The sequence below is a fragment of the Manis pentadactyla genome, chromosome 7 (assembly GCF_030020395.1).
Source record: "Manis pentadactyla isolate mManPen7 chromosome 7, mManPen7.hap1, whole genome shotgun sequence".
Lineage (NCBI taxonomy): Eukaryota > Metazoa > Chordata > Mammalia > Pholidota > Manidae > Manis > Manis pentadactyla.
The window spans coordinates 77,955,908-77,978,577 of NC_080025.1; the positions used below are offsets into that span (position 1 = coordinate 77,955,908).

The 22,670-nt window shown below is 31.3% G+C and overlaps 1 protein-coding gene across 2 annotated transcripts in view; it reads left to right on the forward strand.

The window, feature by feature from the left end:
- CASD1 (CAS1 domain containing 1) overlaps positions 1 to 22,143 on the forward strand; it is a 44,141-nt gene extending 21,998 nt beyond the window's left edge. For both annotated transcript variants that reach the window (XM_036894482.2, XM_036894484.2), the window contains 11 exons: positions 122 to 336; positions 1,960 to 2,382; positions 3,415 to 3,504; positions 8,398 to 8,517; positions 9,493 to 9,649; positions 11,053 to 11,132; positions 13,490 to 13,591; positions 14,903 to 15,043; positions 15,566 to 15,643; positions 18,995 to 19,087; positions 20,674 to 22,143. In XM_036894482.2, the coding sequence (XP_036750377.2) occupies positions 122 to 336; positions 1,960 to 2,382; positions 3,415 to 3,504; positions 8,398 to 8,517; positions 9,493 to 9,649; positions 11,053 to 11,132; positions 13,490 to 13,591; positions 14,903 to 15,043; positions 15,566 to 15,643; positions 18,995 to 19,087; positions 20,674 to 20,940 (1,766 nt within the window). In that variant the 3' untranslated portion in view covers positions 20,941 to 22,143. The remainder of the gene's footprint in view (positions 1 to 121; positions 337 to 1,959; positions 2,383 to 3,414; positions 3,505 to 8,397; positions 8,518 to 9,492; positions 9,650 to 11,052; positions 11,133 to 13,489; positions 13,592 to 14,902; positions 15,044 to 15,565; positions 15,644 to 18,994; positions 19,088 to 20,673) is intronic.
- Positions 22,144 to 22,670: the final 527 nt, after the last annotated feature.

Genomic DNA, 22,670 nt, shown 5'->3' on the forward strand with positions numbered 1-22,670 from the left:
TGCCTGGAATCATCTGAACTTTTAACATAATATCAAATGAATCAACTAATTTGCATGATCGTAATTTCTACCAATAGAGATTTTTTTTTAATGTGTGTGATTTTAAATGTTTTATGTGCAGATCCTGTTTATGAAGATCTATTAAGTGAAAATAGGAAAATGATCACTAATGAGAAGATAGATGCCTACAATGAAGCTGCAGTCAGTATTTTGAATAGTAGCACCAGAAATTCTAAATCAAATGTTAAGATGTTCAGTGTTTCCAAATTAATTGCTCAAGAAACCATCATGGAGTCTTTGGATGGCTTACATCTTCCTGAATCAAGCAGAGAAACTGTAAGTACTCTTGTGTCTGTCAGTAGATAGAGACTATAAGGTCTAATTGGTTATAGCTAGAATCACTATAACATGGTAATAAATAATTTAATTGCAGTTTTAATTACATGTAGTTATTCTGTTTAAACATACATCTAGAAATAATTTTGCTTTAAATCACCTAGCTGACTATATAAGTGAAAGTTTAGTATACTCTAAGAGAGACAGAAATTATGGAAGGGAAGAAATGAAACTTCATTTATTGAGTGCTAATCGCTCTTAATGTACCTTGTCTTGTAAGGAGCTTATATGTTCTCAGTACCCTCCTGTTTAAAAACTACTGCTTTTTTTTCTCCTTGCCTTAAACCTTAAACTTACAAGCATAAGCTTTTGTGAAGACCACAATTTTTAATAAATATATAGAATTATTTTTATTATTTCTTTATAGTTCTTATACCCTAAGCATTGTTCAAGGTACATAGTAGATACTGAACAAATTTAGATGTACAGGGAGAAAGGGATTTTAGGTTAAGTATGAAATAGACTACATAATTATGAATTTTCACATATAGTACAACTGAATTCAAGTTAACTATTTTCTCATAAAGCAGTGATTCTAAACTCTTTTTGAGGATCACATGACCCCTTTGACTATCCCATAAAAAGCAATGGTTCCATTCCTCTACTGCAAAAAAATACATGTGTTTGCATGTATACACACGGTTCTGCATGTACTTTGAGAACCCTGTGGAACTGCTTAAGAAACTTGGAGTTTGTAGGCTAGTATTTACAAGAGTGCCGCCACAGAACCTCCTGAAGTCTCAGGACTAAAAGATGAGGTTTTCTAAATAGTTGAGTACTTGGAATGCTTAGGCATAAGTAATATAATAATCTTAGAATTTCAAAGATGCCTAAATTATTAAGTTTTTATAAAACTAGAATTGAATGAATCTTCAACTGCACAGAATCTTGACAGCTTGCCTAGACTGTTTTTACTATAATGAAACCATGTTAAAGATTCCACATTTTATTTAACATTAGAAATCTTAGAGCTTTAAAAATCTAAGTGGTCCATAAACTGTAAAACAGATGAAAGGCATATTACAAATGTTGTTAGCTAAGAATTATTTTTTGATGGGAGTAATTTTACATTCTTTTTTCACATCTATAGACTGGGACTCAAGATATCTTAAGAATCCTGGTATCTTCTGTATTGAAAGCCTGCTAATTTAAATTCTTTGGTTTTTGACATCTGTCAGTATTTTTTAACCAAAGATCATGGGCCATTAGCAGACATGAAATCATTTTTTTTGTTTATGTCTTTTGTTTCTTAAGAGTAGAATAGAAAAATGTCAGAGTGTATTTCCAAGTAGGAAGGATAGATATTGTTTCTCATATATGTGTTCTGGATCATACTATAAAATGAATTTTTCATTATGGATCATAGCCCAAGAAATTTTAAAAACCCTGAGCAAGAATGAAGGAATACCATATTTGCATGAGTTTGGGGAAATGGTAGCACAAAGTACAAAAAAGCATTTTGGTTTCTTTAGTGCTGAAAAGTCGGTAATATTCACAAGAGAAAATCTAATGTGAAATACATTAGTGACAAGATAATAACCAAATAACTTGATTTGTTCACAGAGTGCAATGATTCTTATGAACGTGTATTGCAATAAGATTTTGAAGCCTGTAGATGGTTCCTGTTGTCAACCTCGGCCTCCTCTTACTCTCACACAGAAGCTAGCTGCTTGTTTTTTCACTTTATCTATTATCGGATATTTAATCTTTTATATTATTCATCGTAACGCTCATCGGAAGAATAAGCCATGTACTGATTTGGAAAGCGGAGAGGAAAAGAAAAACATTATCAATACTCCCATGTCTCCATTAGAAATACTTTTACAGTCTTTCTGCAAACTTGGCCTGATTATGGCTTATTTCTATATGTGTGACCGTGCAAATTTATTTATGAAAGAAAACAAATTTTATACACATTCAACTTTCTTTATTCCAATTATCTACATCTTGGTTTTGGGAGTATTTTACAATGAAAATACTAAAGAGGTAAGAATCATTTTTGTTTTAGCTTACATTGTCCTTCTTAGCTCATTGCAAACTCAGGTTAAAGAAATAATGTCATTTCTCATGTCAGAATATACAAACATGTATATAGAAAAGGACAAAGAAGTATTGTGATTGTACTTCACTTAGTGGACTCTAAACTGTTGCTTTTTTGAAGCAGTTTGAAGGCAGTTCAAAGAGTCATATGAAGATTGTTGAAAAGTTGGTAAATGATGATCTGTTAAAAAGATGTCATGACTTACTGTTACTTTGCTTGAGGATGAAGAAAGGGAAAGTGTTCCCAGTTTTTTGGAATAATATCCAACATGAGACATTATTATATTTTATAAAGTAAAAAACATAATTAAAAATATAAATAATAAATGCCTATCTGCACAAACATTTTATACTTACATATTTATACAGACATATATACACACAAATTAGAACTTACATAATAATGTGGCACTGCTCACAATATTCTGAGTTTCCTATATTTGGATTGCTTCAATTACTCAAAGTATTAGTGTAGCTCCTTTATAAGACATGATTTATTGAATTGTAAAAAATATCTGAAGATGATTAATCAGTTTTTCATCCCCAATGAGAATATCCCAAAGAAATTAAACCATAATAATAGAGCTTTTTTTCACAATAAAGTGTAAGAAAACTATAAGATCTTTTCTAACTGAAATTCTAAGATTTTCTTAAAGGAAATTACAGAATGTCATTTTTTAGATTTACACACACATCTGTCATAATTTAAATGTAATCTTAATATAAAGCTATAAGTATCAAATGTTTAAAAATCTCTTTTAGTTTATATTAGTTTTCAAGTTGATACTATATTTTGAGTAGATTTATATCTTTTATCAAAAAATAAAAAGATGATCTTTAACTGTTTTTCCCCCAAGTCTCTTTTGACAGAACTATTAGCTTTATATCCTATAAGAAAAATTTTATCATACTTAATATGTACTGTCCAAATAATACCTTCATGATGAATTAAAACAGAAATTTGGTTCTTTTACCCAGACTAAAGTATTAAATAGAGAACAAACAGATGAATGGAAAGGCTGGATGCAACTAGTGATCTTGATTTATCATATCTCTGGAGCAAGTACAGTAAGTATTTTGAAATTAAATTCAGAAAATATAGAAAATAATGTTACTTTAATGTTTCTTTAAGGGCACCAAATCTTTTGTGTTTCATATTATCTACTTTTAGAGACCCTTCTTGTTTCCTACTCTTCCTTCTCCTGACTCTAAAAATGTATAGTTTTAAAAGCAAAATAAAATTTTTTAAAAGAGAAGACAATAATTTATTTGTAATACTTGGCCATAATTTTAATGTAGTAGAAACAGCTGATTAGCCAGGGGTGTTATTTTATGTCATCCTATTGAACAACTGAAGTTATTAAGAAACTTTGTAGGTTACACTTAATAGCAAAGGGTTTAGAAATTAAAAATTTTTTAAACTCATTCATAATTTGGGAATTACTGAGTTGTTTTTTATTGCTTTATTTCCTTATTTAAAGCACGTATCTGTAAAAAGTATCTGAATCAATGATAAATTGAGATAAGAAGGGAGTGTTGCCCAGAAAGGAGTATTTTGAAATCTCCATACCAGTATTTAAGAAGGTAAACAAAACTGAGGTTTTTCAGATATCTCTAACAATTGAAAATAGTGTTATTCTTCATTAAGTCTCTTTATTATTTTCAAAAATTTTTGGTAATTTTATGAATAGTCTGTTTGAAGGGCAGAAGACAGAGGAATAAAGTATTGTTCTTACTAAAATAGGGTAGGTATGTTTGTGGTAGCAGTGAAATTCGTCTGACACTGCAGCTGAAGGGGACCTTGTGAATTCAGATAGAGAAGAGCCAAGACAATAAAACAGATCCAAGATAAGGAGAGATGAAGCGAGTAAGACTGAGTGTATAAGCTCAGTTCAGAATTTGTATGATAAATTTGGCAGAATCTCTTAAAAGTAAGTAGAGACAAATGTTGAATCCTGGAAATATCTTTTACATATGAATAAAGACTAGGTTAATTTGAGGGGGGAAAGGGTTTTGTATTAAGAAATGCCACTTAGAGACATAACTAATTGCTGACATATTAAAGGGTGATTCTTCTGTTAAAAAAATCAGAAAAAATTAATGGCAGTTTAAATTCCTCAATTCAGTGGTTCCAGAAAGAATTTGGATGCATTCTATTATAATCATCTACCAAGCTAACATTCTAATACATCTTATACTACATGCCCCCATACATTCTAAATTACAATAAAAAAAAAAATCCCCGTTCTGGGAGGACATACTTTTCATTAACAGATCATTTGTTATGATTAATTAACATTATCCCTTTTCTGTTATGTAGGACTTTGTGGTTAAAAATTACCTGTACCTACATCAGTAAAGTGTTATTAGTATGGGTTATATATAACATGCTAATAGTGGGACTTCATTTTGGGATTTGATTCTTGGATATTTGAGGGAATATCCTAATTAAAAACTCCTTTTAACTGCCACAGTTATCTTAATTGCCTTTTCTTAATGTTTTTTGAGTAAATATGTCAAACTTTAGTTGTGCAGTATTTTAATACTAAAATAGAAACTGCATACAAAAATTAGAGAATTATTAAAATAATCCAGATGCTCTGGCAGATTGTAATTGTTGGTATAAACATTCTTTTATAATATGATTTATATAAATATGGATAAAACTGTGAACTTAATATGGAGAGCACAGCAAGTTAGGCGTACTCTCCCAAAAACACAGTAGATGACTTCTGTGTTCCGTTGTGGAAATTTTTTCCTTTGAGAGTTTATAAATAACTTCCATGAACGGACCTGATGAAAGGTCTTCAGGGAAAATTTGTGGGACTAGAAAAAGAACAGAACCAGAAGTCAGCCTAACTATTGATTTGAATGAAATCAGAATTCCAAATACATTTTTAATACTAAAACGTTGTAATACTTGACTCAATGAAAGACAGAAACAGTTTGGATTAAATGAGAACAAAGAGGAATGACACTAAATGCAGTGTGTGATCCCTGATTCAAGGTTCCTAAGTTAAAAAAAAAATTTTTTAAGCCATAAAGGATATTACTGGGATAATCAGGGAAATGTGAATATGAGTTAAACAGTAGATATTATATTCATATTTAACCTTAGGTATGATACTGATTTGATAATAGGGTCATATAAGAAACTATTCTTAGACGATACTTGCTAAAATATTTAAGGATGATATGTAGTCTTAAACATACTTTTAAATGGGTAAGCGTGGTATATAGGTGTCTGTTGTGCTATATACTTGCAACTTTTCTGTTGGTTCAGAGTGTTGTGTTTTTTTTATTATTTTTTTATTTTGGTATCATAATGTACAATTACTTAAACAACATTATGGTTACTAGACTCCCCCTATTGTCAAGTCACCCCACATACCCCATTACAGTCACTGTCCATCAGCGTAGTAAGATGCTATTCAAAAGTGTTTTAAAATAAAAAGTTCAAAGTATTATATGATATTTGTAATAATCGAACACTGTCAGGAACTTGGCAAATTTTTGTGATAGTGCTTAATTTCATTTAAATGCAATTGTATTAAATAGTAAATACAAAATAGTAAATTCAATAGTAAATTTAATTGTACTAAATTAAGTGTGATAACAAAGTTCCAACTTTGTAGGCCTAGCCCCAGCCTTAAAGGGGCTTGTAAGCATGTTTTATGGACAGTGATTAAAGTCATTGGGAATGGTTAGCCAAGGTTTGACATTGTTTACAAATACTTGTAGAACTTTCAGATGTAAAAATGATTAAACACATGCATCTGGCTCTAGAGCTAGACTCTTCATTATGGTACCACCAGCCTGCATATGGCTCTTGAGCACCTGAAATGTTGCTAGTTGGAATTGAGATGTGCTGTAAATGTGAAATACATACCAGATTAAATATGGTTAATTTTGGTAAATGCATGCTAAGTTCAAAAACTTAGTATATAAAAAAGAATAGAAATACCTCATTACCTACTAGAATGATAATATTTTGGATATATTGAGTTAAGTAAAATGTATTCATTAAATTAGTTTCACTTGATTCTTTTAATGTTTTAAGTGTTCTGGTACCCATATTAAAAATTTACTATGTGGCTGGCTAGCATTTTATTTCTGTTGCACAGCACTGCCCTAGAGGGCTGAAGTTGGTAGCTTTGATATGGAATTAGATTTTCAACTTTTCATGAAAAGGATCTTTATAGCAGCAGCTAATGACCGTCTGTAAATGGAATGGATTGCCTTGGAAATTTATATGTTTTCTGCTATTAGTATGTACTCAAATACATGTAGGGAATATTTTAGAGTGTATTGAAGAATGAAGTAAAGACAGATAAAGACAGGTTTAGATTAGATAAATATGGAAATTATTTTAATTATATTTTCCACTTTTATCCCTGTGATTCTAATATGTTATACCTTCAATGGAAATTCCTGATTTAATGATGAAATATTTAAAAAGAAGTAATGATAATGGGCAATAAATAAAAATTCTGTTTGATATATAGAACTCAGAGGAAGAAAACTGATGTTCATCTGAGAGTAAAAATGGGAAAATTTGAACAGGGCTGTAAAGACTAGGATTTGAATAAGCAAAATATGGTTAGGAGAAGAATAGGAGGTAGGATAAAAGTAGGTAAACAAAGGAAAGGTGACAGGGAACACAAGAAGAACCCGTTTAGGGGACAGAATGTGAATTTGGCCAGAAAAGAGACTAGGTTGAAGAATTCATGACCTATTATAAATTCAGGGCTTTTTTCATTCCAGAAAAAATATTATCTCTCGGGGAAAGAAAAAGATGTGTTCAAGGATATATACACAGGATGCATACATTCAAGGCCTTATAAAATCTATTTAAGGTGTCTATTTAATTGTTTTATTTTATCCTACAAAGTATCACTTGGGGAAGACACATCTGAGAGTAAAAATGAAAATTTTGAAGAGCTGTAAAGAATAGGATTTGAATAAGCAAAATATGGTTATTAGGTTAACCTAAAGTGGCCATAAGGAATGTTAATCCTGGATAATTACAGAGATGATTGGATGAGTCTATAAAATACAAGCCAAAAAAGTTTGGCCTAGATTTAATATTTATCCCTAAAAGAATGGCCTTAAAATTGCAAGGGTTGAATGTCTCACTGAACAAGCAAGTGTTTTAAAGATCATTAAAAAAAAAATAGTGCACTAGTTATGTTGTGGAGCTCATGAAGACAGGTGAAATGATGGTTATGAGAATTAAGACTTAAAAATGAGGCAGTATTTCCAGTGACTCCTATAGAATATAGATTAGAAATATGTTATATTTCATTCAATTTAGAAGTGAAGATGTAATGCTCTTAAAAACCATGTTAAGTGATTTTAAGGGTCTTGGTCATAATGCAACATTGATATAGGACTGTAAAACTAAAATGAGTCGGAGGGAAATAATATTTCTAAATTATGTTTGTATGTTTTTTAAATATCTATTTTTTGCTAAATATGTATTGGAGGTAGTCATGTGACAATTTTATTTGCAAATTTGAAGTCTATAAGGAGGCAAAAAATGTGGAATTTTGGTTTTGTTTTCATCTCATTGGGCAAATGTGAAGTATAGAATGATCTTGTGTTCTGATTAATAATTATAGGTATATATTTAATTCTTCATATTTATTAACTCATTCTTCACAAGAACCCTTTGAGGAGGAAGGTGACTGTCATTTTGCAGTTTAGAAAACTCAAACTTAAAGTCACAAAGCTAGTAAGTGGCAGAAACAGAATTTGAACCTAGGTCTGTCTGATTCCAATTAGAGTCTGCATTTTTTTTTTAACATGTTAATAATGCCTAACTTCTAAGGATAAATCTTTTCATTGAGTGAATGCCAAGTGTTAATGATGATCCATTGTCTTGGTTAAATCTTCTGGTTAGGATAATTCAAGGTATAGTTATTGACAACATATATTTTACCTATTTGTTTTTGTCAATAGTTTTTGCCTGTGTACATGCACATTCGGGTTCTGGTTGCTGCATATCTATTTCAGACAGGGTATGGGCATTTCTCCTACTTTTGGATCAAAGGAGACTTTGGAATCCATAGAGTATGTCAGGTAGGATTGTATTCAGTTATTTTTCTTTTTCTTTAATTTTGACATGAAAATATAAAACAATCATTATAAGACCATGAATAATATGAATTTATGAAATTGCAATTTAAAGTTGTATCATTTCTGTTCTATAGTTAATAACTCAAGATAAATAATTTATTACTGAGGGGAGGGAAAATATAATTTAGATGAATGTGTAATAAAACACTGGTATACACAAGGGACAGCACTGCTAATTCATTTTAGTTTTGTAAAAATGTACATTTACTTGAGATTATTGTAATATGCTATGCTTTCTCTAAGAAGAGTACTAATATTTGTCAAGTTTCTCCCTTGTGCTAGGCCATTTCTGAACATTATTTTATTTATCTGTCATTACAGTCCTGAGTTGTGATCTTCATGTTTACAGACAAGGACACTACAGCTCAGAGAGGTTAAATAATTTCCCTACAGTCACGTAGTAAATGGTCCAGCTCTATATCAATCTACTCAAATTCTGTGTTCTTTGAATACATCACCGTGTCTGAAATGACTATTTAAAAAGTCCCAAAGACACTTTTTAATTTGAGTAATATTATTTTGTATCTATGACAACTCTTAATTTAATCCCAAATGGGGTGAATCAATGTGAAACAGAGATGAAATGGACACCCTTTTGTTGAGGTAATCTAATCTCTGCTTATACACTGCAACCCTAGGAAGGAGGTTTATGATTCTTTCTCTCATTTAACAAGGTAGCATTTGTAGCCAGAGAACAGCGCAGGCTGGTGTTTTGCTGGGATTTACTAATATAATGATGAATAAATATTTATATTCAACTCTTTACAGTGATTGTAGAACAAATGTAATTTTAGGGATTAGTGAAATATACTTGTACAGTTATCATTTTAGTCTTTAAACGTTCATATTCTATTAGAATTTGTTTTTGCTCTTCATGCATAACTGAAATGAAAACCATTTTCTTCTCTTTTTTAATAGGTCTTATTTCGTCTCAATTTCCTGGTAGTGGTGTTATGTATAGTAATGGATCGGCCTTATCAATTCTATTACTTTGTCCCCTTGGTCTCTGTATGGTTCATGGTCATATATGTTACTTTAGCACTATGGCCACAAATAATCCAAAAAAAAGCAAACGGTAAATATACTCTCTTACTATTGTTAATAAATTCATTCTTTCAATATACTAAATTTCTTTTTGGTTGCCAAAGGCCATTTTTTTATTACGTCATTAAGACAGTTTAAATTTATGTGTAGTTTTGACATTTTGGGATTTATTTCTTAAGCTGTATTTCTAAAATGTTACAGCTAAGTAGTTGAAGTAATATAACAGTGTGAATAATAGTTTGCATGTATATTGTGTTGTGTGTATTTGCTCTTTTTTTATGTTTAAACTTTTTGAAGCCATTTTGCATGTTAACTAATGCAACAATTTGCCAACTGTCTTGTACAAAGCCAGAATGGAGAGAGCTAGAAGATAGAAGAGAAAGCCAAGAGGGATTCCAAACCCCTATATCCTGCTTCAATCTTGGCAATTCTGATTTATTTGATTTCTTACATATATTAAGATTTTGAATAAACATTCATTTGCAAATAGGCTTTTTATGTCAAACAAGTTTTAAAAAATCACTAATAGAATTTAGTTCTAGAGAACCCTAGGCAATTATTATCAGCAATTATTATCTTTTACATATAAGGAAATCTAAAAGGTTGTCATCTTCAAACTTCACACAGCCAGTTGCTGATAATGTTCAAAGTGAGGCCACAATCATTTATCTTAATGCTTTTTCTCCTCGAGATCATATCATTAAAATAAAAGCTTCCCTTTTTTGAAAAATAATACTTAAAAAATTTTAATAATGTAGTTAACTCTTTCAACCAGATGTTGTACATCAAAAAATATTTTCTTTTGGCTTCCATTATACTATCAAATAATTTTTCAGGACAGAGTTGAGTTCCAGATTTTAATAAAGTCCATTAGTATCGTTAGGCAGCCCCTGTAGTTTAATTATTTGACACAAACCCAGCATATTAATCAAATAAATAATCAGTATGTATAAACTGTGACCACATACTTAAAATATACCTATGTTGAAATATATCTTAAAGTTAAATTGTAGTCCATTAGGGAGTTGTTAAGCTCTCTCCTAAGAACTTTAATGTTTAAGCAATATTACCCAAGCTGTATTCAACATGAGTGTTTCTTAGATTACATTGAACATATTGTTCCAAATTTTGTTGTAACTTTCAAAAATGAATTGATATAGTTGAATCAAAGGAGTATTTTCAAATATATTTATAGTGGATGAACAGCAGGTATATAGGGTATCAGGTGTATGTATGTTGTAGCCTCATTCCTAGCAGGGATCCTCCACCTTTTTTACCTTTTGTCATACTTGTAATTTATACTGCTTGGATATGTTGTAAGCATCTGTAAATCATTTTAAGAATGATGCAGGGTATCAATACATTGAACAGCATTTAATGTGTTTTCTCATGTCAATTTACATTTCTTAGCAAATTAAATATTTTCTCTTACAGGAAATTGTTTCTGGCATTTTGGCTTACTGTTGAAACTAGCCTTCTTGCTGTTGTGTATATGTTTTTTGGCATATTCTCAGGTTTGTATAGTATTTTCAGTTTATATTTTATTCTCTTTTATTTTAAAGTTCAAGTCTATTAAAGTATGTGAGAAGAGTCAAGGCTTTTTTTTAGCTTCGGTTTCTAATGACTGTAATAAAAGTGTCACTCTGTAGTTGACTATGCAGTATAGTTCTTTTGAGACCTACCTACTTTTGTTACCACTGTTTTTGTTGTAAGAGCAATTTAAAGCTCTTCCTCTGGCAATTGTTCAAAATCCATTTTACTTGACTTTGATCAATCAAACGTTTATTGAATGCCTCTTATAAGACACTACTATAAGTGGAGATCAAAATTCTCTTGACAGAATTTGCAACTTGGTTTGTGCATTATTCATTGCATCAAAGTGTTACTTGATTTTTCCATAACTGCATGGAGTAAAATTTTGTCAGTTAGTAAAACCAACTTAGAAGCAAAGGGCTTTGTAAATATGTAGTATATTTAGTTTTATTAAAATTTTGGTCATTTTCTTATCTCTCACTTTTATCCCCCTATTATGATACTTGAGATTTTCACAAGTACATTAACAGGCTGGCAAACTGCTACCCGCTGGTCAGCCCATCAGGCAGAAATATTATTTGGGCAGCGTGATATTTATAACAAAATATTTAAATTCGAATGTCTATAGTTATGGCATATTCTACCATTTACTCCTGCCTCCAGCATTCTCTATCTTGTATCTGGCTGCGTCAGGTACATATGTCATGTAAGCATTGATAGGGTGTGTGTCGTCTTATAAAGCTGTTTTTATGTGTTTGTTTTGTAGGCATTTATACTTATTTTCATACTTACAAATAAAGCATGTATATTTCTGCCTGACTTTTAAGGTTTTTTGCAGGGAATATATAAATAATAAGGAAACAATAGACAAATGAATAAAGAAATAGCCAGGGAACTCCAAGTGCTTGACAATTATTCATCAAAATTCCCAACACTGTGATGCCTCTGAGAGAAGGGAAAGAAAAGAGGTTCAATAAATAGACTAAGCTTGTTTCCCCAGCTTTGAATCAGTGTTGTCTACTGGATAAGGAACAAAAAAGTACATAGCTCAGTTTAGCCCAGTTCCTTCCACAAAATGGGTGCTTAATATATTAATACTTGTTTATTGATCACATAAATAAATTTTTAATCAGAAATAAAACTTTAAACTATAAATACATCAAATATTTGTGATATGATATACACATATATACATCACAGGTATATGATCTGTAAGACCATATATCTCTTTCTAATAGTTATATACCTATTAGATTTCTATTTTTCATATATATATATATGTGTGTGTGTGTGTGTGTGTGTGTGTGATCTGTCAGTGCTTTATGTAACAACTCTTGGTAAGAATCATCCTTAATTTTTTGAGGCATAGATTTTGATATAACCTATTTTTAATAAAATAAGAGTATTTTAAATTCTGTAAATAGAGAATATTATATTTTATTAAAATAATAAACTTTTTCTATCATAATTCAGCATAACCTAAAATATAATACTATTTTCATACTTTTCTTTGGTTTTTAATCTTTTTAAAAATTGTGCTGTTACCTTTTTTTTTTTAATACTGTGGCATTAGGTCTAATAATGGAGTTTTCCTTAATGGGGTTTGTCATCATTCTTTAGTCTGGAAATTGGTGAAGTTTTTGTTCTGTTCTTTGAAAGACATCATTAACGTGCAGAAATGTACCCAAGACTTCTGCCACTTCAGTCCCACATTTTCCAGGCTGTCAGATTAATGAGAGGGCACCATTTACTAACCTGCCAAAGTAAAATTGTAAACTTTGTTTCAGAGGCTGGTAATGGTGTTGGGGTATGGTTAAGTAAGGTGACTGATTCAAAGGATTCTTTTAACAGAAATGATTAATTATAGATTATTAAGGACGTTTAGAGAAAGAAAATTACACTTTAACCTTAACCATCATTCTTTAGGATATTGATATTATATTGGCTAAGGTCCTTTTTTATTTTTTGGTGTTTTTTGTATTTTTATGTTTTGATCAGTAAATATCAAGCTGTTTTATGTACTAGATCAAAAACCATTTTTAAATGGAATAATTTTCCAATTATCAGCTTTTTTTAAAAATTTTGCAGTCTTAGTAGCCTTTCATGTACAGTGAAAGTAAGTTAACAAAAAAGTTTTAAGTCATCTTTAATTAGCCTTTAGTAAAATTAATTTATTATCAAATGAATGTCAAATGAAGTGATATTTTCAAATGAAATAAAATTTTTAAATTGTGGATAATTCATATCCTAACTTTAGAAAATTATAATTTATAATAGAATTGCAAAGCAAGTAATAACTTGTACTATCTTAATTTATTTTCTGGATTCCTTTTCTCAGGGGGCATTTGAGAAGATCTTTTCTCTTTGGCCATTGTCGAAGTGTTTTGAACTGAAAGGGAATGTGTATGAATGGTGGTTCAGGTGGAGGTTAGATCGTTACGTATGTATTTCCCTTGTGCTCTTTTGCCATTTCAAATTATACTTAAAAAAAAATTATTTGGAAAATTTTAATCTGTTTTTATTTAGTTTTGGAATAAAGAAACATGTTGATTTGGTAAATAAACACAGTCTTACTCTCTCCTTTTTTTATAGCAGAGAGAGGGTATGCATGTATATGTGTATCAGCAGGAAATTACTATAAAAATGTTGTCTGTAAAGTGGCCTTCGTTTGAGTCATAATTTTGACTTACAGATGATCCCTCATATGTATGTTTCAGCCATTCAGCATAGTATTTATTGAGCCCCAATATATGCTCTAGATGTTGATATTATGTGGAATGTATTGGAGAAAGAATACATAGCACCAGATTTCTAAACCTTACAATCTAGTTTAAAACCCAATTACTACTTATAATTAGCTGCTAAATTATACAGTATGTATTTTTGGTAGAAGTGTGCAAAAAAGAGAGAGCAATGTCATGATTATTCCATGAATTTATTTTGAAGGATGATTAAGATTCAGTTGGTCAAGAAAATGTAAAATATCTAGCATAGCATTTGGAAAGTTACACTGAATAAATATTAATTACCCTTCTCTTTCTCCTTTACCTTACATCTTTCACTCAGCCCTTTTTTCATTCTACAGATGTTTTCCTAGTACCCATTCTGTGCCATTCCTGTTTTCCAGTACCTTTGGACTTTGCAAAGTACTACATTGCATTTCAAAACCATATAAATAAAAAGCTTTGCTAACTTCTTGACATGAAATAATTTGAAATTCTCAACTTTCCCATTACAACAGACTACTATTACATGATAGTTTACATTAGGTCTTTTTTTAAAAAAGAAAGCTTAGGTGTTTTCTGGTCCACCATATTTTTTTTCTTTCTTATATACATATTCTCCTTTTTTTAAAAGTATGATCTTGGTGGTGTTATTGCCATTTGTTTTATTTGATTGAAAGTGCCAATATAAAATGTATTTTATCTTGGTTGAGTATATTTAGACTATTCATGTTCTTCAGAATAGTTTTTATTGTTATTTTTGAATTGCTTTTATTTACTCACTTGCTGATGCTTCTGAAAACGAACCAGCGTATCTCATATTGTTGCAAGGGAGGGTGCCTGTCTATAGTTGGTAGTTTCTAACAGTCATTGACTTTATTCTTTATTTGAAGTTTAAGTCCATTAAAGAAACTTAGAACTGTTAAGCTCTTTGCCTACTTACTTTTAATACATTATCCTCATTTACCAAATGTTTTTGCTATCTATTAAAAAGTAACTGTTTAAGACAAAGTTTCCTTATTTTTCAGGTTGTCTTTCATGGAATGTTGTTTGCTTTCATTTATCTGGCTTTACAGAAGCGTCAAGTACTTTCTGAAGGAAAGGGTGAACCTCTTTTTTCAAACAAAATTTCAAATTTTCTATTGTTTGTTTCAGTAGTTTCTTTCTTGGTAAGTTTCAAAAATCAATACTCTTACTTTTCCAAAATCCTAAATGATAGAGAAAATTAACTTTAAGAGATAGGAATTCAATCAGTTATTTTTAATAAGTATAATCTTTACTTTAAAATTTTTTTTCTCCTTTTCCAAGTAAACATAAATTCTACAGAGAATGCAAATGTAATATAAATGTGAAAGAGAGCTGAGAGCTTAGTGAAATAGGAATTTTTAAAGTTGTAATAAATTTGGGGAAAAATATATTGTAAAGTATTTGACAGGAAGAGCCCATCACAGCCTCATGATCATTATTTCCAGAAAAGCACAGGCCTACGCTCTCTTCTCTCTGCTCTCTCATATTTGAGCAGCTGAGCCCACCAAACAAGTGGTGAGCAAATCTGTGCAGTTTTCTACTGAAGCTTTTTAAGTAGCATAATGAAATATGTTATAAATAAAACTTTTTTTAAAATTCTGAGAATGCCACCTCTTTAAGGTGTAACCATTTTTTTTAACTGATCCATATACTTTTTGTTTTAGACTTATTCCATCTGGGCTAGCAGTTGTAAAAACAAAGCAGAGTGCAATGAACTCCACCCATCTGTTTCTGTGGTACAGGTATGTCTTGATTTAGAAAATTTTTTTCTCCTTAATCCTTGATAAGAACACAGCCTTTAGAGGCAGAGAGGTTTGAGACTCCATAAACTTTTATAGATTTGAAATTCTATAAAATTTGGGTATATTACTAAATCTTTCTAAGCCCTAACTTCCTCTATTGTAACAGGGATATTATGATTTCTTTGAAAGGGCTGTTAAATTAAATGTTGGAGATGATCAGTGTTTGTCATTTAATAGGCTCTTAGAAAATGTTAATTCTCCTTACATTTGCTTTTTATTCATTCATATTTCTTCATGTATATATTCACTTAATCAGAGTTATTAATGTGTTAAATATCATGTTACATATAAGAAGTTCAGTGTTAAACAAGGTACAACTCCTGCTCTCACAGCACTTACAGTCTAATAGAGATAAACTTTCATTCATTCATTTAATGATTATTTTTTACTTACTTAACAAATATATGATACTTACTATGTGCTAGATATTATTCTGGGGATACAACAGTAACCAAATCATAGTTCCTACCTTCACAGAGCCTATATCCTTCTGTTACAGATAGTAATTATATAATCACCACTTAATTATAAATAAAAGTACATGATGCTATAGAGAATGTGATAAAGGAGTATGACCTAGTTGGAGCTGGAGCAAGGGTGGTCAGAATTCAGATATGATTTCCCTGAAAAAATTAAGCTGAGAATGGAGGGATGAAGGCAGACAGCAAGAATTTAGGCCCTGTGGTGGAAAGCAGCATATTCACATACAGGGAATTTAAAGGTCATTGGGGCTGGAGCTCAGAGAGTCAGGGTCTAGAGAAATGTGTGGTGATGACCAGGAGGTGGACAGAAGCTAGGGGCAACTCAAATCAGATTTACATTTTGCAGAGATTACTCTGGTTGTGGGTAATTGTAGAACACTGTGATCAGTGTGGTGATAAGGTTAAGTCTAGGGTGCTTTGGAAACACATGGGACTTCCTCCTAACCTATCTTAACATCAAAACAAGGTTCTTGGAGAAAGTACTGTGTAAGCTGAGGCCTATAATAGCAAAGAAGAGCCAGGAGAATTTCTGGAGCGTCTTCTCTTAGTCTCCACATCCTCATATTTCCTTGGTGATTTTTTTTGTGAGGGCCTCAGCTTCTCCATTGCAGAGGAAAAAGAGTGGACCGGGAACACAAATTGAAGAGAGTACTAATTTTATTGACTGCTACTTCTTTTCAGGAGCACTTGTTCCCAAGTAAAAGTCAGAAAGCATCCAGATAGCTCCACATGTTACTGGGTACATCCATATCCTTATCACATTTCATTCTCATCTCAGATGCCAACAGATGATGGAGGGGGGGCAGGCATAGGGGTGTAGGTGAGGGTGTGTGTATGTATAGGACACTGTGGTTATATAATTATACTTACATAGAGTTATGTAAAAATTATATGTGATTATATATCCTTAGGGTACTTATCGAGGGGTCCTCTTTAAGATTTTAAACATGTACAAGATTTCTAGTGTCCTATTAGAAAGTATTTTTGCACCCTGACCCAGCAAAAGGCTTATATTGTCAACCCTTGAATCCTGACCTTTGGTTTTGTCTAAGCCAAAAGTCTGGATAGAGAGTCCCAGAAGGGCATTCTGTAAAACAACATACAGTTGATCAGCCATAAATAATGTATATTAATTGCTTAACACAGTACTCAGCAAGGTATAAATACTGAGCAAATTTTAAGCATTATCACTATTTCTTTATCAAGCTAATAAGAATGACCCAGTTATCTTCTCCATGGTTGTTATTTCTTTGATTTTCTGCTCCCCCAATCACATTGTTTACTAAGTGTATGATGAAACACAAGGCTTGAATATGCTAAAGAAATAAATACACATTGGGAAATGGTAAATTAAAGACACAGAGAAGGAAAGTGATTTGAGTAAGATTATTACTGGATTTTCTAATGCTCAGGCTAGTGATTTGAATGTACATGTATCATTCTTTGTAGCATTGTACAATTATGCAATACTTTAATTATAGTAACTTATTAAATAGTTTTATTTTCAAGGACTTTAGGTCTCACCTTTATGATTTTTACCATTTATGTATATCACCTCTACTATTAATTTACCTAATATATTTATTTAAATGACTCACAACATATAATAAGTATCTCGTATATGTTTTCTCAGTGTTCATTATCAACCTTTCAAAGTAAATCTTACACCCATTTGTATGGATGAGGAAGCAGACCTAGAAGAGTAAAATACCTTGCCCAAAGTTCCAGAACTAATACAAGGCAAAGGCCAGATTCAAACTTGAGTCTCTCTGATGCTAATTATATTAATTATACCTGAGTAGTTCACTTTGGTTCCCTTTTCACAATGATAGAGTTGTCCATATATTTCCTATTTTCTCATCTTTTATAAATACTAGACACCTCTTCCTAAAGCCTTTGACAAAATGTGCAGTTATCAACACTGAATATTGAGATTTCTCTGAAGCAAAAATTGATTTTCCAATCTTTTTATGAGAAAACATTTTTGAATGATATTTGTGAAAGGGAGGACACTTATTTCTTTACAACTTCTTGCTTCTTTTTAAGGATAGTGGATTCTAAGAGTTACTCGATAAACTGATTACTGGATGTGACACTGAATTGGATGTTCAGAAAATTCGACATTGTTCCACCTAGTGCAAAACGGTGGGGGCTGGGGTGAAGGCCAGAAGTCCAAAAGCTGAAAATTCTTTTGGGGGAGAAAAAGATACAGAGGGGAAAATATATTAAACATGAATGCAGTTGAAGACATCATTTGCCTGGCCATGCAGAGCAAACATGAGCACATCTTAAAACTCATGCCATTTCCCATATTTACATGACGGTCAGTGGAAGGAAGTTTTTGAAGAGAACAAAAAGAGGGGGAGGGTGGCTGCCAACCAAGCAGATACTTCATGGAAGAAAGAAAATTATATCATAGGATTTTAGTAAATTTGCCACATAAATGTGATATCATTTCCTTCTACTCAGAGGGCTCCAAAGTGGGTTTATATTTTTTCCAATATATATAAAATAGAACTGTTCAGCCATATACTACCTAAAATCTGCACTAGTATGCAGTATACAGACCACATGTTGAGAAATTCCATTTGGGTTGACTCTAAAGCAGAAATAACTTGCTAATACTTTATCTATTGAAAAACCCATTGTGTATGTATCAAGTTCAAAAACTTAATAAAGTTATCACTTGAAGGAAAGCAAAATGCTTTTAATAAACAGATTATTAAAACTTGCTTATTTTTTGTAATAATTTTTATTTATTTATTTATAATAAACAAATTTTTTAAATGCTTTTGTGGTTTTTCTTTAGATTTTAGCCTTCATCCTAATAAGGAATATCCCTGGATATGCCCGTTCTGTTTACAGTTCATTTTTTGCTTGGTTTGGAAAAATTTCCTTAGAGGTTGGTACATTAATACTTTGTTCTGTCTTAGATAGCCAGGTGTGTGTGTGTGTGTGTGTGTGTGTGTGTGTGTGTGTGTGTGTGTGTGTGTGTGTGTGTGTGTGAAATATGCATATATCTTTTAACCAAAGTTATTTTATTCATGGAATTTTATTTATATATTCTATAAATTAGTCTGTATATGTATAATTCTATAAACTGCTACTTATTATGGAATTATAGGGGAAAATGTCAGAAGTTTCAACACCAGTCAGTATTATAGAATGTTTTTAGTCTTATTTAAATGACTAACATAGGTAACTTTCAGATATTCTTTACATTGTCTGAAACTTTCAAGCACAACCAAGATGCTGAGATTAAGAGAGAAAAAAAATGAAATAGATATAAATGAAATTTAAAAATAGATGTAAATTAAATCAAGTGAGGGGATTTTGATTTGTTGCTAATCTCCATAATTAAATATTGCATTACTGGGATTTAGTTTATTGATGCTTATCATAATAAAATTCACCCTAATGGTTGGAAATTTTGGGAAAATTTTTAAACTTATTACATTTTGCATGTCATACCTACCATGAAATTATCTAGAAAATCAATTTAAAGTAGGTTTTGAAATACATTCTGAATACTCTGAGCTTTATTATTTGAAATAGAACATTTTAAAACAGAATTCATGTTGTGATCATAAAAGATACATTTTAGAAAATAAGGCATATTAATTTGTCTTTAAAATAGGGAAAATGAATTTCTCCTTGAGTTCTTGAATAAATACTCTATTTTTTTGAAGTCTACTTTATAGAGATTATATAAAATTTAGAATTCTTGATCATGAGTGACTTACCAACATTGAGTAGACAAAAGAATGTTTATTTTGCCAGCCTGAGAGGTTTTATTGACTTTAATTGAATAAATTTACTCTTTGGTAGTTCTATTAAAAATATAGAAATTTCATAGTTTTTTTATTTGTTGAGGTAGCTTAAGCATTTTCCTACTGTGATATTTTGAAGCAGTGTGATAAAAGAAGCACTTCTGTAATCATAATCAAAAGTCGCAGTGATGTTGTCTAATATGTATACTTAAATAGAAATTGAAATACATTTTAGAAGCATGCAAATACAATTCAAGGCATTTGGCTGGCCATCCAGAGTAAACATGAGGACATCTTAAAAACCATGCTATTTCCCACTCATATACACACAAATATATCCATAAGTGTATACATATGGATTACACATATATATAAATGTATACACACATGTCATCATTCTTTATTTGGCTTCTCAGTACTGGAGTCCTAATACCATTCTGCCAGCTGTCTTCTGTATTATGAAAAGAAATGTTTTAAGTTAGAAGATTCCAATGGTACCATGTGAAGGTTGATTTCTGGGGACTTCGAAGGAGTGTTTAGCACATAGGAGTTCCTGAGAAATAAACTGTAGTAATCTTTTTAGAGCCAATAGTGATACAGAATTAAGTGGTTTTGGAAAAGCCTAATGCAATTAAGCTATCAAATGTTTAAATTAGGAAAAATTGTGATATATTCCTGGGCCTCTTACGTATCTGACTTTAAATATTTTTCTCTCCAGCTGTTTATTTGCCAGTATCACATCTGGCTGGCAGCGGACACAAGGGGTATTTTGGTTCTCATACCCGGAAACCCCACACTCAACATCATTGTCAGCTCTTTCATATTTGTCTGTGTGGCACACGAAATTTCTCAGATCACTAATGATCTTGCACAGATTATTATTCCTAAAGATAACTCATCTCTGCTGAAAAGGTTGGCATGCATAGCTGCATTTTTTTGTGGACTCCTCATCTTATCATCTGTTCAAGATAAATCAAGACATTAGGTTCCTGACATCCTAAAAAGCTGAAATTCTTCAGGCTAAATTTGTGTCTGCCTAGAAGAGAAAAGCATCTATCTGGAGATATAAATGTGTATGTAAATACAAATGTGTGGCAAGAGGACAGTTCAGTGACGTCTGTTGAACATGTGTGGTTGTGTCTTTTGGAAATGTACGTATCCAATGTGAAATGCTGAAAAAAAAATTGAGGAAGCAGTGTGTATCAAATAGGATTGCATGTGAAAAGTCTTTTCTACTAGGTCTGTATTTCCATTTATAAATGACTTTAAGTTAATGTATGAAGGCAGGGAAATAGTTACCTTTCCAGTAAAAAATACAGGTTATTTAATTAGCCAAGTGATACCACCAAGTGTTTTGATATTTACTAAATTTGTGGTAATAAGTTTGTCTACACCTATATCTATCATCGAACTTCCTACTTCACTGAAAACTTTCTTACTCCTGAGTGACTGCAGTATTGTTTTCTTACCATATGTGCAATGATGTGGAATGAGAAACAGTATGCCTCTAATTTCTATGTGTTCATGTTCTGATGTTATATGTTTCTTGACATAATTTTTCTTCCTAACTATGGTTTTCAGGTATACAAGCCTAAATCTTTGTACATTTGTCTTGCCAAGTTCTTCTAGGCTCCATGACAGGGTTTTGTCATTGTGGATGTTACTGTTGCTTCTTTTTATAAAAAGGCCAAATTTTCTTTCCAATCCAAACATTCACCTGTTTCCTTCCCTTAAGCTATCCCAGTGTAACACCAGTTACCCTGTGGATCCATTTAATTTGTTTTCCCCAACTAATTAATTTTTGTATATTATTTCCAATGTTTGGAAAGCCCTTTATAACCATTTTGGTATTTCCTATCACTTCCTCCTATTTTTTAAAAAATATTTATCAATCTAAACTTGTGCAGTGTAGTAAAGATTCAAGTTGTTTTGATTGAGATGTATATAACCATAAGGAAACCAGTGAGTTTTGTCAATATATGTTTCAGGTTTTGTTTTGTTTTGTTACAAGTTAACTGTTAGAGGTATAAATTTATTTATCTGTTGTACAGATTTAATTATGACTTTTAATGTTTGAAAGAAATGCACTTGTTTGCTCTTACTATGTGTGGGGTAAAAATATTTTCTGTTCTGATATATGAAAATATGGAGTAATTTAAACAGTAAATAAACGTTCCGTGGATGCTTATTTTTGTATTGGCAAAGTATCAATTAAATTATATGTGTCCTTTTTTAAAAAAGATGGATCCATTAGTGATTGGTTCAGATTTCTAATTCATTTCCTCAGCTTATATTTACTTTTCAAGCTCTTAATATATAGGGGTAGGTCATGTGATAGCCAAATATGGAATAATTTAATTAGCAAAGCTCTGGAAAATAATGTCTTTCTACCCAGGAAGTTTAAACATTATAGTTTGTGAGTAGTCTTACTTGAACATCTTACAAATTTAATTATTTTTTCTTCAACACTGGATTTATGTGCTAGTGATATCGTCCCATTAATTGAGGAATACTTCTTGGACAGAAATGTGTGTTCTTTCTTTTTCTCTCTTCTTCTGCCCTTATTTAATCTTTTGACATTTCCCAGATAGACAATTGTAATGATTCATTGCTCTGCCTCCTAGACTGCAGCCTTATAAGTAGAGAATAGTATAGTTATAAATCAAAAACTTCCAAGTACTCTGATCACATTATTCTTGCTGGTGTGGCTTGCCA